Source organism: Vombatus ursinus, unplaced genomic scaffold (genome assembly GCF_900497805.2).
Source record: "Vombatus ursinus unplaced genomic scaffold, bare-nosed wombat genome assembly UNPS02000577.1, whole genome shotgun sequence".
Lineage (NCBI taxonomy): Eukaryota > Metazoa > Chordata > Mammalia > Diprotodontia > Vombatidae > Vombatus > Vombatus ursinus.
In genome coordinates this window covers 7,165,287-7,180,257 of record NW_020940355.1, presented here as the reverse complement: position 1 = coordinate 7,180,257, position 14,971 = coordinate 7,165,287, and the positions used below count along the sequence as shown (strand labels likewise).

The window sequence follows — 14,971 nt, the reverse complement described above, 5'->3', positions numbered from 1 at the left end:
TGCCATGGTCAATGTCTTCCAGTTCCTTTCTCAAAAAAAGCATTTGTGATGTGGGGCCTTTATGTAATACTATATAAGTCATTGAACTTTCTTGTTCCTTACTCCTAAACCATGTTTTTCAACATTCTTTTTGCTATCCTCACCTTTGCATTGAAATTATCAATTTTCAAACATATTTTGAATTAATTTAGTGTCTTACTGAGTTCACAGTAGAATTTCTCTGCAACAGATGTTGATAGCACACATAAGTTGGCACATATTATTTTCATGGGACTATTTTTTGGTAAATATTTCTCATGATCACTGTGATACAAGATAGCCAAATGTACGTGGAATGAAGCATCTTGTTGCTTTTGGATATGCAGTTTAAAAACTCTACCAAGTCCTTTATTTGCCTTTACAAGAAATATCTATGTGTTGTCCTACCGCCTATTTGCAATTTTCTTTTGTCTTCTGGTTTCATTTGTAATGAGAATGACAAGACCCACTATTGGTTATTGGATAAGGAGTCATTTATTCAGTTAATTCCACAAGCCTTTATTAACAACTCCTAGGTGCTTTGCACTATGCTAGTCAGTGGGAATAAAAGATAAATAACAAAGTAGTCTTTGCTCTTCTGGTTACATTCTATTAGGGAAAAGTAACATGAACATAGATAAGCGAATACAGAATCAATTAGCAATAATTTATTAAGTTCCTAATATGTCCCAGGTAGTGTGCTAGGCAGTGGAAATACAAATACAAAAAAAAAATGAAACAACCCCTACTCTCAAGGAAATTACATTCTAACAAAGGAGATAATAAGTGCACATATAAGTATATACACAGTAAATGTAAATAAACAAAATGCACCTAAATAAAAGGTAGTTAAAGAGGAAACACACTAGTCATTGGGGGAATCAAGAAAGGTGATACTTGAGTTGTGTCTTGAAGGAAAAAAGGAATTATATGAGGCAGTGGTGAAGAGGGAGTATATTATTGACATGTTGTTAAGTTGTTTCAGTTGTGTCCAATTCTTCATGGCACCTTTTGGGTTTTCTTGGCAAAGATACTAGAGTGGTTTGCCATTTCTTTCTCCAGCTCATTTTACAAATGAGGAAACTGAGGCAGACAGGGTTAAGTGACTTGCCCAGGGTCACACAGCTAGCAAGTGTCTGAGGCCAGATTTGAACTCAGGGAGATGTCTTCCAAACTTTAGACCCAGCACTCTATCCACTGTGCCACTTCACTGCCGTTATAGGCATGGGGGAAATACAAAAGCAGAGTTGAAATGGAGTGCCAGGTGTGAGGAACAAAGAAAAAAACCATATAATTGAGAAGATGAGTAATGTAGGATAAGGCTAGAAAGACGGGTTGGGGCCAAGCTGTAAAGGTTTTAAAAAGTCAACCAGAAGAGCTGATATTTTGTCTTATAGGTAATAGGGGGTCACTGGAGCTTCCTGAGTTGGGGGGTGATATAGTTGGATGTTAAGGAAAACCGTTTTGTTGGCTGTGGCAGTGCATGTTAAACTGTGGGTCATGAAAAATTTGGCATCAGTAAAAGGTTTCTGAATGTGCAATGACCTAAAATTAATTAAAAATCAAATGTGTAACGAATCCTAGGTGTTTCTGGCAGTGCTTTCCTGTGTTGCATTGTGCAACTTCACTGCAGCCTTGGTTCTGAAAACAAAGCTGATACGCTTAGCACCGTGCATGCTCTTAGGCCATGCAAAGCCAATGAATGCTGCCAAAATCTGAAAAGGGGTCATGAGTGGAGAAAGTTTAAGGAGCCTTGGTGTACAGGATGAGCTGGAGAGAGGGGAGACTTGAGGAAGAGTGAGTAAGAGGCCATTGCAAAATTCTACATGAAAAATGGTGGAGACTTGACTTAAGGTTGTGGCTGTGTAAATAAAGAAGGGATTGGATACAAGAGATGTTGTGGAATTAAAAATGGACAGAGGCAACTGAGTGTCTACGAAGGGTGAGAAAGAGAGAGGAATCAAAGACAATGCCAAAGTTATGAACCTGGGAGATTGAAATGCTGGTGGTGCTTTTGACAGAATAGGGAAGTTTGGAATAGAGGTGGGTTTGGAGAAAAAGACAGTGAGTTCTGATTTGGACATATTAAGTTTGAAATGACTAGGGGACCTCCAGTTTGAAATATCCAATAGACAACTGATGAGGGATTGAACCTTTGGGGAAGAGACTGGGGTTAGCTATATAGATTTGTGGGTCATATGCAGAGAGTAAATAAGTCTATGGTAGCTGATAAGGTCACCAACAGAGAGAACATAGAAGGGAAGAGGGCCCAGAATAGACCACGAGGGAAAAAAAAAACTGGGAGGCGTTATGTACATAAAACATATATACAAAGTAATTTCTGTGAGAGGGAGTACTAAGAACTGAGGAGACCAGGACAAGCTTTGTTAGGAGGTGGGAGGTAAGCTTGGAACATAATTATGTGATATATAAAAAGTTCAAGAAACATGGTTTCTGGGTAATTAATCATTTTATTAATTATGCAAGTGGGTAATTAATAAAAAGAGTCAATGGAACTCTTGAATGCCAAAGATCTTTCATGGAACCCACTCAACACTTATATGCCCTTGGAAAATGGGTGTTCCTAAGGGTGGCAGTCAACTCTGATTTGTTAATAATTAATAACAAGAATAAATTATAATGAGAGGTGGGCCCATTCTAATGAGAGGAACATGACTTTGATCACTCTTGCTCCCAGACCACTCCCAGTTTTTAATAATCATTTCTTTCAGGTAGGTATTCTGTGCAGTAAAGGTGAAGATGGAGTATAAGCCAGGCATGGTGGACAACCTGTGAAAAGACATAGATATGGGGAATAGAGTGTTATGTGTGGGAGGGAGGAAGCAGGCCAGTTTGGCTGAATCATATGGTACGTAAAGGACAGTAACATACAATAAGCCTGGGAAGGTATGCTGGAGCCATATCATGAAAGGCTTTAAATACCAAGCAGAGGAGCTTACATTTTTATCACCTTAGCAGCTGTGTAAAGAATGAATTAGAGAGGGGAAAGACTGGAGTCAGGAAGACTGATTAGATGGCTATACCAAGAGTCCAGGCTAGAGAAGACAAGGGCCTTGAATAGTACTAACAACTAAATCAACGTTTTAGACCATTTAAACACTGCGGGATTCTTAGAATCCTCTGCCTCATTTCTGGTCACTCTGCCACTATCCGTGCAGAAGTAGAAAGGGGAGCCAGAAGACTGTAACCACTTTGTATTTGTAATTGCTACATGGATTGCTGATGCAAAACACTTCATCACCGTGAATTCTTCATCTCTATCTTAGCTATACTACTAGAAAAGCAGCCACAGTCTATTGCCAGGATTCTATTCAGCCTTTACAACATGTCTAACCTGTTGGAGTTCTGGATTCTCTACTGCTCTGCTTTCAAGATCCCAGAATAATCTTCACACTTGCCAGAGCAGGGTTTTGTGGAGCACTGAACAGTGAAATCAAAACAGTCAAGGTTTACTTGCCAGATTTTGGCAGGTTTTCCTCTAGCATTCTCAGAAGCTGTCTGTTTTGAATATAGAATTAGACAAAAATAGAGGAATAAGATCAAGAATATCAAGGGAAATCTTGGGGTTGGGGAGCAAGAAGAAAGGGGCTTGGTATTGCTGTTCAGTTGTTTTCAATCGTGTCTGACTCTCCATGACCTCATTTGGGGTTTTCTTGGCAAAGATGCTGGTGTGGTTTCCTTCTCCAGCTCATTTTACAAATGAGGAAACTGAGGCAAACAGGGTTAAGTGACTTGCCCAGGGTCACACAGCTAGTAAGTGTCTGAGGCCAGATTTGAAATCAGGTTTTCCTGACTCTGGGCCTAAGTGCTCTATCCACTGTGTCACCTAGCTGCCCCATGTAGCATTCTAGTATTTGATAACTCTAAGTACGCAGACTAATAGGGAAGTGACTCTTTATTGAATAAGCATTTCTGCTGCCAAAAATGGAAAATAGCTAGATGGAAAATAGGTTTAGACCATAAAACCCATGATAGATTTAGATACATACCACAGTAAATTCCAAATGGATAAATGGTCTACATTTGCAAAAAAATATACCATTTAAAAATTGGAGAACAGAAAGTTATGGTGTAAGCAGACACAAGATACAAAACAAAACTAAACCTAGCTGTTTCAGAAAATTAATAAGTTTTTCTTCTCCATTCTCTTCTCCAAGTTAAATATTCCCCATTCCTTCAATCACTCTCTTAAGGAACAGACTAAAAACCCTTCCCCACTGGCTGCTCTCCTCTGTTGCTTTCCAGCTTATCAACATCCTTTCTAAACTATTAGCATTCAGAGCTGAACACAAAACTCCAGATGTGGTTTAACTAAGGCAGATTTCAGGGAGACAACCACCTCCTTATTCATGGAAGTTCTGCCCCTCTTTTAATGCAGCTCAAGATTGAATTAGCTTTGGAGGCTGCCAAGTCACAGTTGTTTGAGTCTTAGAAAAGATAAGTGACATGACCAAGGTACTGCTAGTAAGTGTTAGATGTGGGATTTAAACCCTGGTCTTATGATTCCAAGTCCAGCACTCCATCAATGAGGACATGCTACCTGTCAGCTGAGACATACCCTATGAAAAGCTAGCACATCACCTTTTTTTCTGAGAATTAAAAAAAAGCCAATCTTGGGGGCAGACAGTTAAATAAAAAATGCAATGAAGAGGCCTTAGAATTCCTTGGCCTAACTTTCAAATACACTGGCCTTTTGCTAAAACGGCCACCCTCATTGGGATGTGTTGAGTGAGCATTTTGGATCACAGAAACAGTGAATTTCAGAGTGAAAGGGAACCTCATAGATTTTCTAGTTGAATGCCCTTATAGTTAAGATGAAGGAACTGAGGCAGAGCAAGTCCAATGAGGCACAGTTATTTAGCAGTCAGCTGTGAAAACACTCAGTAGCTTGCAACAAAGAAAAATCCCTAAAAGGTATAGAGGAATTCATCCAAATAAATTCAATCATCCAAATAAATCTTCTCTGGCAAAGAAGAGGTGAACTGGTTTAGATTAAATTGCAATCCATCTGACTCTGTGCTATCTACTAAATTTAAGTTGAACCAGTATTTGAAATCCACATGAACTACCTTGCTTTTTAAACTGTTTCCCCGACCGTTTAGTCAAGAGAGCTTTAGTGCTTGAGAAGAAACAGAGAATACTTACTTGTTCTTCCATATACAGATTGATTCTTAGTAGGAAAAGAAAAAAAATCTTGACACAAGAGTAATTTTTGAGAGACAGCTCCAACCTTGATTTACAAAGTAATTGCGTAAACTAATTCAGATGAGACCTCTGAACCTTAAGGAAGATCAAAGGATTGCTCTCTTCAGTTACCTCTAATAAAAAAACATGCAAACTAAAATAATCAATGTAAAGGAAGGGGAGAGAGAAGGAACAAACCAGGTACTTCCCAATAAATTATTTTTTCCCACTAATTCAATGTCAATGGAACTGTGAGCTGATCCAAGCATTTTGGAAAGCAATCTGGAATTAAGCCCCAAGAATTATTAAACTGCTTTTGATCCAACAATACCATTACATCTATTTCCAAAGATGATTAAGGAAAAGGAAAAGAACCTATATGTTCTAAAATATTTATAGCAGCTCTCTTTGTGGTGGCAAAGAACTAGAAATTACAGGGATGCCCATCAATTGGGGAATGACTGAATAGGTTATGGTATATGATTGTGATGGAATACTACTGTGTTATAAGAAATGATGAGCTCAATGATTTTAGAAAAACACGGAAAGACTTGCACAAAATAATGAAGAGTGAAATGAGTAGAACTAAGAGAACACTGTATACAATAACATCAATATTGTTTTAAGAATAACTTTGAACAACTTAAGTCATTTTGAATATTATAAATACCCAAATTAACTACAAAGGACATATGAAGGAAGACACTATCTGCATCCAGAGAAAGAACTGATAAATAATCCAATACATTCTATCCCTGTGCAAATGCTTTTCTTCTCATATTTTAAGCTTGTTTGTCCAAATATGGCTTTAAGTACTCCTAGATAAAAGACCACCACACAGCTCATGAGATAGGAGTTCTCTAACCAAAGGAAAAACAAGCCAGTTGGGTTAGAATCATAGACTCATAGAACTGGAAGGGGTCTTGGTGGTTATTCATTTTCCAACCTTCCAGCCAATTTGGGAATCTTTTATAGAGCAGGTAGCCTCCCTCTGAAGACATCCCTTGAGAGGGAACTCATTATCTCACAGGGCAGCACATTCCAGTTTTAAACAGTTTTAATTGTTAGGAAGATTTTCTCGTATTACTGTGAAACTTATGTTTTGCAATGTACAATTCTGGTTTTTTCCTTTGAAGATCCACAAAATAAGTCCAATTCCTGTTCCCAAAAATAGTACCTCAAGTTTTGGAAGATAACAATCGTGTCCACTCCCATCCCACCTCTCAACCCCCTGCCAAAAACAAACCCAAACAAAACTATAGTTCTCTTCTCCAGACTAAACATCCCTAGTTGCTTCCTTCAGTGTTTCTTCCTCAGAAATGTCTCTATTTCAGCTTCTTTACCATTCTGGTGACCCTCCTTTGACATGAACACCTGTCAATGTCCCTTCTCAAATATGGCACCTAAAATGGAATATACTACTCTAGATGGAGTCTAACTGGCACAGAGCTTGATCTGAATACTTGGATATTAACCCTGAAATTGTGGTAGCAGTTACATTCACATTTGATCTCTACTGAGCTTCCAAAAAACCTTAGTTTTTTTTCCCCCTAAAGGAATTGACAGGGAGTCAAGTCTCCAACATCAAACAAAGTTAATTTTTTGAACCTTAGTATGGGACTTTATGTTTTTTCCTTTGAAATTCATCTTGTTAGCTTCAGCCCCTCCTTCCAGGCTGCTGAAATATTTTTGAATCTTCTTAGTTCTGTCATCAAGTGTATTAGCTTTCCCTCCCACTCTCTTAACCCAAGGCACTGAATGGGAATAACAAGAACTGAGCTGGAAGGCTAGAAGGCTTACACTTAGTAAGTACTTAATACATGCTTAATTGAATTGAAGCTCAAAGTTCTCACTGGTAGGTACCGACAGAGGCCATTTTCAGGATGATCAGTAAGTCCATGATGGTCAGCTATAGAGCAGAGAATGCTAGGGTATGTTGGTTGAAATAATTGAAGTAAGTACTAGAAAATCCAACTGAAATAAGGGGAAGGGATCAGGGAACTGAAGAGATGAGACCAGCCAGATGAAAGTGAATGAATTCAAGGCACAAGCTGGGGACTCCAAAGCCACAGATTGTTGTTTCTCCTTTATTCTCAAAGAGGACCAACAAAATCAGGAGGGTGAGTTCTTGACTTACAAGTGAATGGGATTTAAGTGAGGCAGGGCTGTGCAAAGTCATCAGCCTGACTGTCTCCTCCAGAGTCATCAGAGTCCAGGGGCAAGACATAGGTCAGGACAGCTGGTGATGGCCCTGGATGCAGCGGGAGACCCTTCCAAAGTCTAGCACCCAGATGAAATACCCATTCAAAAAGTCCAGAAATAAGTAACAGGAGGAACAAAGACCTGGATGATGTCAGAGTCAGAGCAATTCAAGGGATACTTAGCAAGTTGGAAACTTAAAACTAGAACAGTTTAAAAACTAAGATAGGTTGGGATCTCAGGGAATAAGCACTCTAAAATTTCGCAAAGAATATTCTTTATGGTTTCCAGAATTGATTTATTTTACTCTATTTTGAAAATCAAGGTCATACTCACCCATACTCAAATCTTCTGACACTTCTTTCAGTAATTCCTCAGATTATGGACAGTGGTGTCTCAATGATACATGTACATTCTTTCAGTACCCTGGAATACATTTGTCCTCAATCAAATTCACTTAGTTTATTCACCTGTATTCTAAAAACTGGTGATACACATATATGATATCTCAATTATTGTTTTGAGCTTTTTCTTATTTTCTCTCAACAATTATGGGACTTTTAGGGTAGCTAGGTGGTGCAGTGCACAGAGCAACAGCCCTAGAGTCAGGTGGACCTGAGTTCAAATCCACCCTCAGACACTTACTAGCTGTGTGACCCTGGGCCAGTCCTTTAACCAGAACTGCCTTTTAAAAAAAGGGGGAATTATGGGACTTTTACTCAATATTTGTTGTCTACCTCAGTCATACCTGCTGTCCTTCATTGTATCTGGTCCTAAAGTTTTACATGGACATTTTTATCCATCCCTCATAAACTATAGCTTAAAGCCCTCTTGATCAGGTGGGAAAATCTCTTGTTCTTCCTTAGCCTGGTAGAAGCGCATCTTTCCTGGTATTATAGGTTATGGTTCAGTGCTTAGCACAGTATCTGTGCCTGGAACATAGTAGGTGCTTAATAAATGTTTACTGATTTATTGGTCCAAAAAACCCCAATTCCAGTCCTTCCATACCTGGTCAGCAAAAGATTCATTTCCAGTAGTCTATAGACATTATCCATGCTACCATTTTTAGTTTCCTGACCAAAATATTAACAGAGATAGATTTCAGTTTTTTCCCATGGTGGCATTTATTCATTTCAGCAATAGTAGAGAGTAATCACAGGATTTGCTAAGTTTATAAATTTTTTATAATATCTTGATTATATATATACCATACAGAAAAAGAACAAATTGTCAGTTAGCCACATGAATAAGAGTCTTCTTTTCTGAATCATGTTCCTATACTAGTCAACCTTCATGCTGGATACAATTCTCCTCTGCCTTCTCAGAATCTCTTTTGTTCCTGTTTCTTTCTTGCATTATTTCTTCTATTCTCCTTAGGTAAGGCACAGAATGATGCTGTTCCCAATATTTTACCTTTTCAAGCAGGAAGACTAGCTTGCATTTAAAATATACAAACTGCTTTGTGTGGTAGCAAAGAACTGGAAGCAAAGTACCTTCTTTAGATTGGGGAACGTCTAGTAAATTTTGGTACATGAATGTAATGGAATGTTATTAATTGATTAACTAATTAATTAATTAGTTGCATTGTAAAAATTGTGAATATGAAGAACGAAAAAGAAGCCTGGAAAGTCTTATATGAGCTGTTGCATAGTGAAGTAAGTAGAACCAGGAAAAACAATGAGTGTAATAGTGTAGATGGAAAGAAAAAAAGAAAAAATAAGCTGAAAGCTATGGAATCATTAAATTATACTGATCAAGAAGCTTAGCCCTGGAGGAGAGTAGAAAAAATTCATTTCCCTCTATCCTTAAAGAGGCAGAGGAATATGGATGTAAAATATTGCATATACTATCAAAGTAGGTTGATTTTGCTAACATTCTTTTTTTTTCCCTCTTTGTTTCAAGGGATAGCTTTCTATGGGGAGGACATATTCTGAAATGAAAGTAATAAAAATAAATGATATCAATGAAAATGTTTAATAACTCCACAGGTGGTGAGTGCCTCAGGCAACAACACAACCATAATATATACCCTCATGTCACTGGGAGAATGATTCCAGTCCTTTGTAGCTTTATCTTGGAAATTCCCTATTTCCACAATGATTCCCTATGCTTTTGAATCACCCTCTAAACGTTTTTAGCCCAACCTTGATCCACTCCAGATAGTGGGACATAGTAGGAAGAATAGTGGAATTAGGATCCATACATATAGGGTCAGTTTCCAGTCCTGCCACTTAACTACCTTTGTATTCTTAGGCAAATTATTTCACTTTCCTGGGCCTCAGTTGGTTCATCTATAAAATGAGAGGGTTGGATTAAATAATAATAATATAGAGATTACTCTGTGCTAGGCACTTTACAAATATTACCTCATTTGATCCTCACAACAGCCCAGGAAGGGAGGTGCTTTTATTATTCCCATTTTACAGCTAAAGAACTGAGACAAACAGAGGTTAAGTGACTTGCTCACAGTCACATAGCTAGGATGTGTTTGAGGCCAGATTTGAAATTCAGTCTTCCTGACACCAGGCTCATTGCTCTACCAACTGCATCATCTAGCTGCTTAAATGTTCCTTTGAGCCTAAGGTTCCTTAATATATGAGGCTGTGATTCCCTACCCTGAACCCTGCCAACTTGTCCTGGAATGAATGATAGCAATTAATGACATGCCAAGCACTCCTAATACTGAATTTCTAATATAACCTTCAGAGCCATAACCAGCATTTTGGTAACTGGGAATGCTCCCATCACTAATTGTGCTTTCAAATCAGCACCCTATGGTGGGTGGTGGGGCACTCTTCACCCTGACTGGTGCCTTGTTGGGAGGAGGCAAGATCCCAGTCTATGAAAGAGAAGGCCTATGGAAAACTGACTATGGAAGGGAAATAAGGATCTCATGATATTGAGAAACTGTCTAGGAATGAAATAAGCTTGTTTAAGGCTGAGGGGTGATTGAAGTATAGCATCTGGAAGCTTTCTAGTTTAACTAATTATTCTTTATTGCTGTATTTTTTTTTTTTTAGGCAATTGGGTGACTTGCCCATGGTCACATAGCTAGTAAGTGTCAAGTGTGTGGTCTGAGGCCAGATTTGAACTCAGGACCTCCTGACTTCAGGGCTGGTGCTCTATCCACTTCACCACCTAGCTACCCCTTAACTAATTATTCTTGCTAAGTAGTTTCTATACTGTCTAAGGAATTGAAAGAGCATGTCCAAATGTAAATGTAACAAATTTTTTAAATGCATAATATTTTAAGATGTTTGAGCCCTCTATATTTCAGTGCCCCGGGAAAAAAATGCCCTACCATAGTCATAATTCTAAGAATCTCCTACTTCTCATGGTAAAGTCCCCACAATAATAAGCAATACCTTACCAGTGTAGACAATTACTAAATTATGAACAGTCAACCTATGAACGAGGGAAATATGTCACACAGAGGATTGAAATCTGGCCTCAAAGCCCAAAAGCCTTGAGTTCAAGCCCACTTCTGACACATACTGGTTGTGTGATCCTCTCAGTGGTTCCGGCACTTCTCTAAGGCTACAGTTGCAGAAGAGCCAATTCACGTTGGCAGAGTTGTTTTCCTTATCTAGGAGTTATTTATTACAATGAAGTCCTAAGTGCAGTCCTTATCGTGACTTGTGTATGATCCATACTTAGACGTGAGCAGCAAGGGAGACAGTTTGGGAGCCTCTACACTTTCCAACCCTCTATGGGGTTTCTGTTCTCAGGTTCAGATATCTGCATCTGCAAATGCTGTCTAGATTGAGAGATGTTTTCTCTTAATCTGATACAGAAAGTTGATGTTAGTGGCTCCTGTGATCCTTTGCTTTCCCCTTCACATCACCCAAAGGAAGCTTCTGCCATCAGATATTACCAAGGGGGCTGAGTGCTGTTCCTGGCATCCCCAAGTGAATGGCAGAATGAGATTTTCCATATAGAGTAATTAAGTACAGCTGAAATAATATTATTAAAACTATATATTATCAATTAAGTAGACCTTTCTGGGCTAGCCTGAGAACTTAACCACTTCCCATAACATTGTTTCTATGGGAAAACTTGTCCTAAATAACAAACAACCCTTTGAAATTTATCTCATTCCTAAACTGGAGACTTGGGGCAGCTAGGTGGCGCAGTGGATAGAGCACTGGCCCTGGAGTCAGGAGGACCTAAACTGGAGACTGCATGAACTAAGTGTACCTACTGCAAAGGAAAAGGCATTTTTCCTCCTGAAAGCAAGTACTCATCCTTCCTTTTCCTGAGAAAACTTCTTAAGAATCTTCTTGCTGTTGCTATTCCTTCATTTCTGGTCACCGGAGCTTTTCACACATCATGGGAATCCCTCACAAGTTTACCTCTGCTAAGAAAATAGACTTGAAATTTCCACTCCATTCACAGTCAGACTGTGTTAAATAATTCAGTTAAGTAGTTGCAACATTAATAGTCCAGACTTTGAATCAATTCAATGAGCATTTATTGCGTGCCTAGAACAGTGCTAAAGATAAAGAGTGTAGCTTTTTGAGAATTTTGCAATAAATAGAACAAGTGTCAAATCACAAAGAATAAACCTCCCCATAAATTCTTTCGGGATACCACATATTTCATTTGGTCAAGTCCAAGATATCCAACCATGTAAACAGGCAGCATGGTGCAGTGGAGAGAGCCCTGGATTGGATGCCAAGAGACCTGGCTTGCTTTGACATTTAACAGATATGTTACTGTGGCAAATTATAATCTCTCTGAGTCACTGTTTCTTCAATTGGAAAATGAGGATAGTATTACTTGCCTTGTAGCAGGGGTTCTTAACCTGGAGTCCATAAACTTGCTAAAAAAATGTTTTTGATAACTGTTTCAACATAATCGATTTCTTTTGTAATCCTATGTCTTACATATTGTGCATTTAGAAACATTTTGAGAAGGGATCCATAGGTTTCACCATATGATCCAAAAAAAGGTTAAGACCCACAGTCTTACAGGGTTGCTGTGAGGCAAGTGCTTTTTAAAACTATTTAAAGTCACAGATGGGGGCAGGTAGGTGGCACAGTGGATAGGATGTGGGGCCTGGAGTCAAGAAGACTCATTTTCCCAAGTTCAAATCTGGCCTCAGACACTTACTAGCTATATGACCCTGGGCAAATCACTTAACCCTGTTTGCCTCAGTTTTCTCATCTGTAAAATGAGCTGCAGAAGGAAATGGCAAACCACCCTAGTATCTTTGCCAAGAAAACTCCAAATAGCGTCACAAAGAGTTGGACACAACTAAAAAATAACTAAGCAACAACAAAAGTCCTAGATAGATATGCTATTTTTTTCTACCTTTAATGAATCATTCTATAATAATAATGATAGCATAATAATAATAAGGGCAGCTAGCATTTTTTGATTTACAAAGCACTTTGAGTATATTTAATTTTATCTTCATTACAATCTTAGGATACAGGCGCTGTTGCCATTTTACAGATCAGGAAACCAAGACAGGCAGAACCTAAGTGACTTACCTCTGAAGCTGGTGAACTCAAGACTTTCTAATTCCAGCTTCAACACTCTTTCCACTGGGCCACCTACCTGCCATTAGCATAAGGACATAGTGAGTTAAGGTTCCACTGTTCAGTACACTGTAAAGTCCTTACCTTAACACAGGTGTCCAGGGCTACTAATACTCACACAGTTCTCCAATATTTGAAAACCTGGGAGCCAGCTCAGATATTTTCCACCAGCTAACTAAGCAAGTAGTACCTATTTGTTAAATATAATGTGCAATGCAAAAGAAGAAGACATAGTCCTGCCTTTTTGGAATAAGCTTTTTGTTTTTCTTGCTCAAAGGAGGAAGGTCAATAGTAATTTCATCAAGAGTACAATCAGAGAAAAGGCAATTGTGTTGATCTGATGAAATCACAAGCTCCTCTTTCCATCTCTGGACAATCCCTAAGGTCTTTTCTTTACGAAATCCAACTGAAATAAATTAGATTTTTAAATAAGAGTACGTACACACAGGCACATGTGCATGTGTCTGCCTAGCGTGAGCAGTCAGCTTTATAGACTTTTACAACATGGACTCCACTGTCTAGGACAAGAAGGGAATTATCTTCTGTGTAAGTCAATGCCACAGGGTAAGAAAGCCCTTGGGTAATGATAGGCTTCAAGACTGGAAACTCCTCAGGTTTCCCTAAACACACTATAGCTTGGCTAGTTGTATCAGCAACAATGACATTCCCCTGGTGGTCAAAGGTCACAGCAGTGGCATCTATTTTGGAGGGGATGAAGAGGCTCAGGCCAAAAGTGTCCACCTGGCCCAGGAGCTGCAAGCCAGGGCTGAACACTTTCACTCTGGTGCTGGCAGGGCAGGGCCCCTGGGCTAGCAGGTGCTCTGTTACCGCGATGGCCCCAGTGATCGGAGACACAGCTAGAGCTCTGGGGTTGCAGAGATGAGCCAGGAGCCTTTCTGCCCTCCTGAGCTCCCCTTTCTGAAAGTCAACCACCAAGAGGTGAAGCGACCCTGCCTCAGCATCAGACACCATAATTTCCTTCTGCGGGGTGGTCTGCACACCCCAGGGCAAAGAGAAGCGACCTCCAATGACCAGCTTATTCTGCCCTGAAAAATCAAACACTTTCACTGAGCGGTCCCCAGCGTCGGTGATGACCACGTGGCCGTCAGAAGTAACGGTAACACCCAGAGGGTACCGGACGTCCTGGGCGGCCTCCCCTTTTTCTCCAAACTGATGGGCACATATTCCGTCTGAGTCAAATACCTTCACTCGCTTCCTGCCGTCATGCACTATGACCACCCTACCGGACCTCGGGCACAAAGCCATCGCAGTGGGGTTGATAAGGGTCCCCCAACCCCCAAAGGAGTGGCTGCAAGTCAGAGCCCCGGGGGCCCACTTGGCCGCTGGGTCCCTTGGTTCCCTGGCTGCCCCAGCCCCTGAGGATGGGGGTGCGCGGAGCACGGGGCCCAGGAGCTCGAGGAACTGCAGCAGCGGTAAGCAGTCACTGGTCTCCGAGCTCTTGCCCGCTTTCCTGCAGAAGGGGCACTCGAGGGTGCGGGTCCGGGGTTGCACCAGGGCCGTCACACAGCCTAGGCAGATCACGTGGCCGCAGGTCAAGTTCCTGGGCCTTCGGTTCTTTTCGTGGCTGAATTTTTCAAAGCACACTTTGCACTCGAGCAGGCTGACCTCAGCTTCCCTCACCAGCGCCCTCAGACCCGGCTCTCTCTCGGAAGCCTCTGCGGACATGCTTAGCTGGAGGAGGGCTTCCCTCCCCTCCCCCAGTCCCTTCCGACCTCTCCCCGCACGGGCAGGGCGGCGTGACGCTGTCCCCACGCTGCCCTCGACCGAGCGCTGGAATGTCACTGGGTCTGCGACGTCAGAGGCTGCCCAGGAGCCAGCTGGAACGCATTTGCTGCTGTCTGCTGCCCTCTGGTGAACACCAGAACATCCGAAAAACCGAATGATTCATTCAGTTTTTATTGGGTACCACCATGAGGTGGGCACCAAGGGGGTACAGAGAAGTAGCTTACCCAAGCAGCTTACAATCTATGTGGAGAGATTATATA

The 14,971-nt window shown here is 40.5% G+C and overlaps 1 protein-coding gene across 1 annotated transcript; it reads right to left on the bottom strand.

Moving 5' to 3' along the window:
• Nucleotides 1-12,789: 12,789 nt before the first annotated feature.
• On the bottom strand, nucleotides 12,790-14,651 carry NHLRC1 (NHL repeat containing E3 ubiquitin protein ligase 1). The gene has a single exon (XM_027846113.1). The coding sequence runs from the start codon at nucleotides 14,649-14,651 to the stop codon at nucleotides 13,434-13,436; it is 1,218 nt and encodes a 405-aa protein (XP_027701914.1). The 3' UTR covers nucleotides 12,790-13,433.
• Between the last annotated feature and the right edge of the window lie 320 nt (nucleotides 14,652-14,971).

What these genes read in the sequence shown, in the direction of transcription:
- NHLRC1 (XM_027846113.1), bottom strand. Translation starts at nt 14,651, where the DNA reads ATGTCCGCAGAGGCTTCCGAGAGAGAGCCGGGTCTGAGGGCGCTGGTG.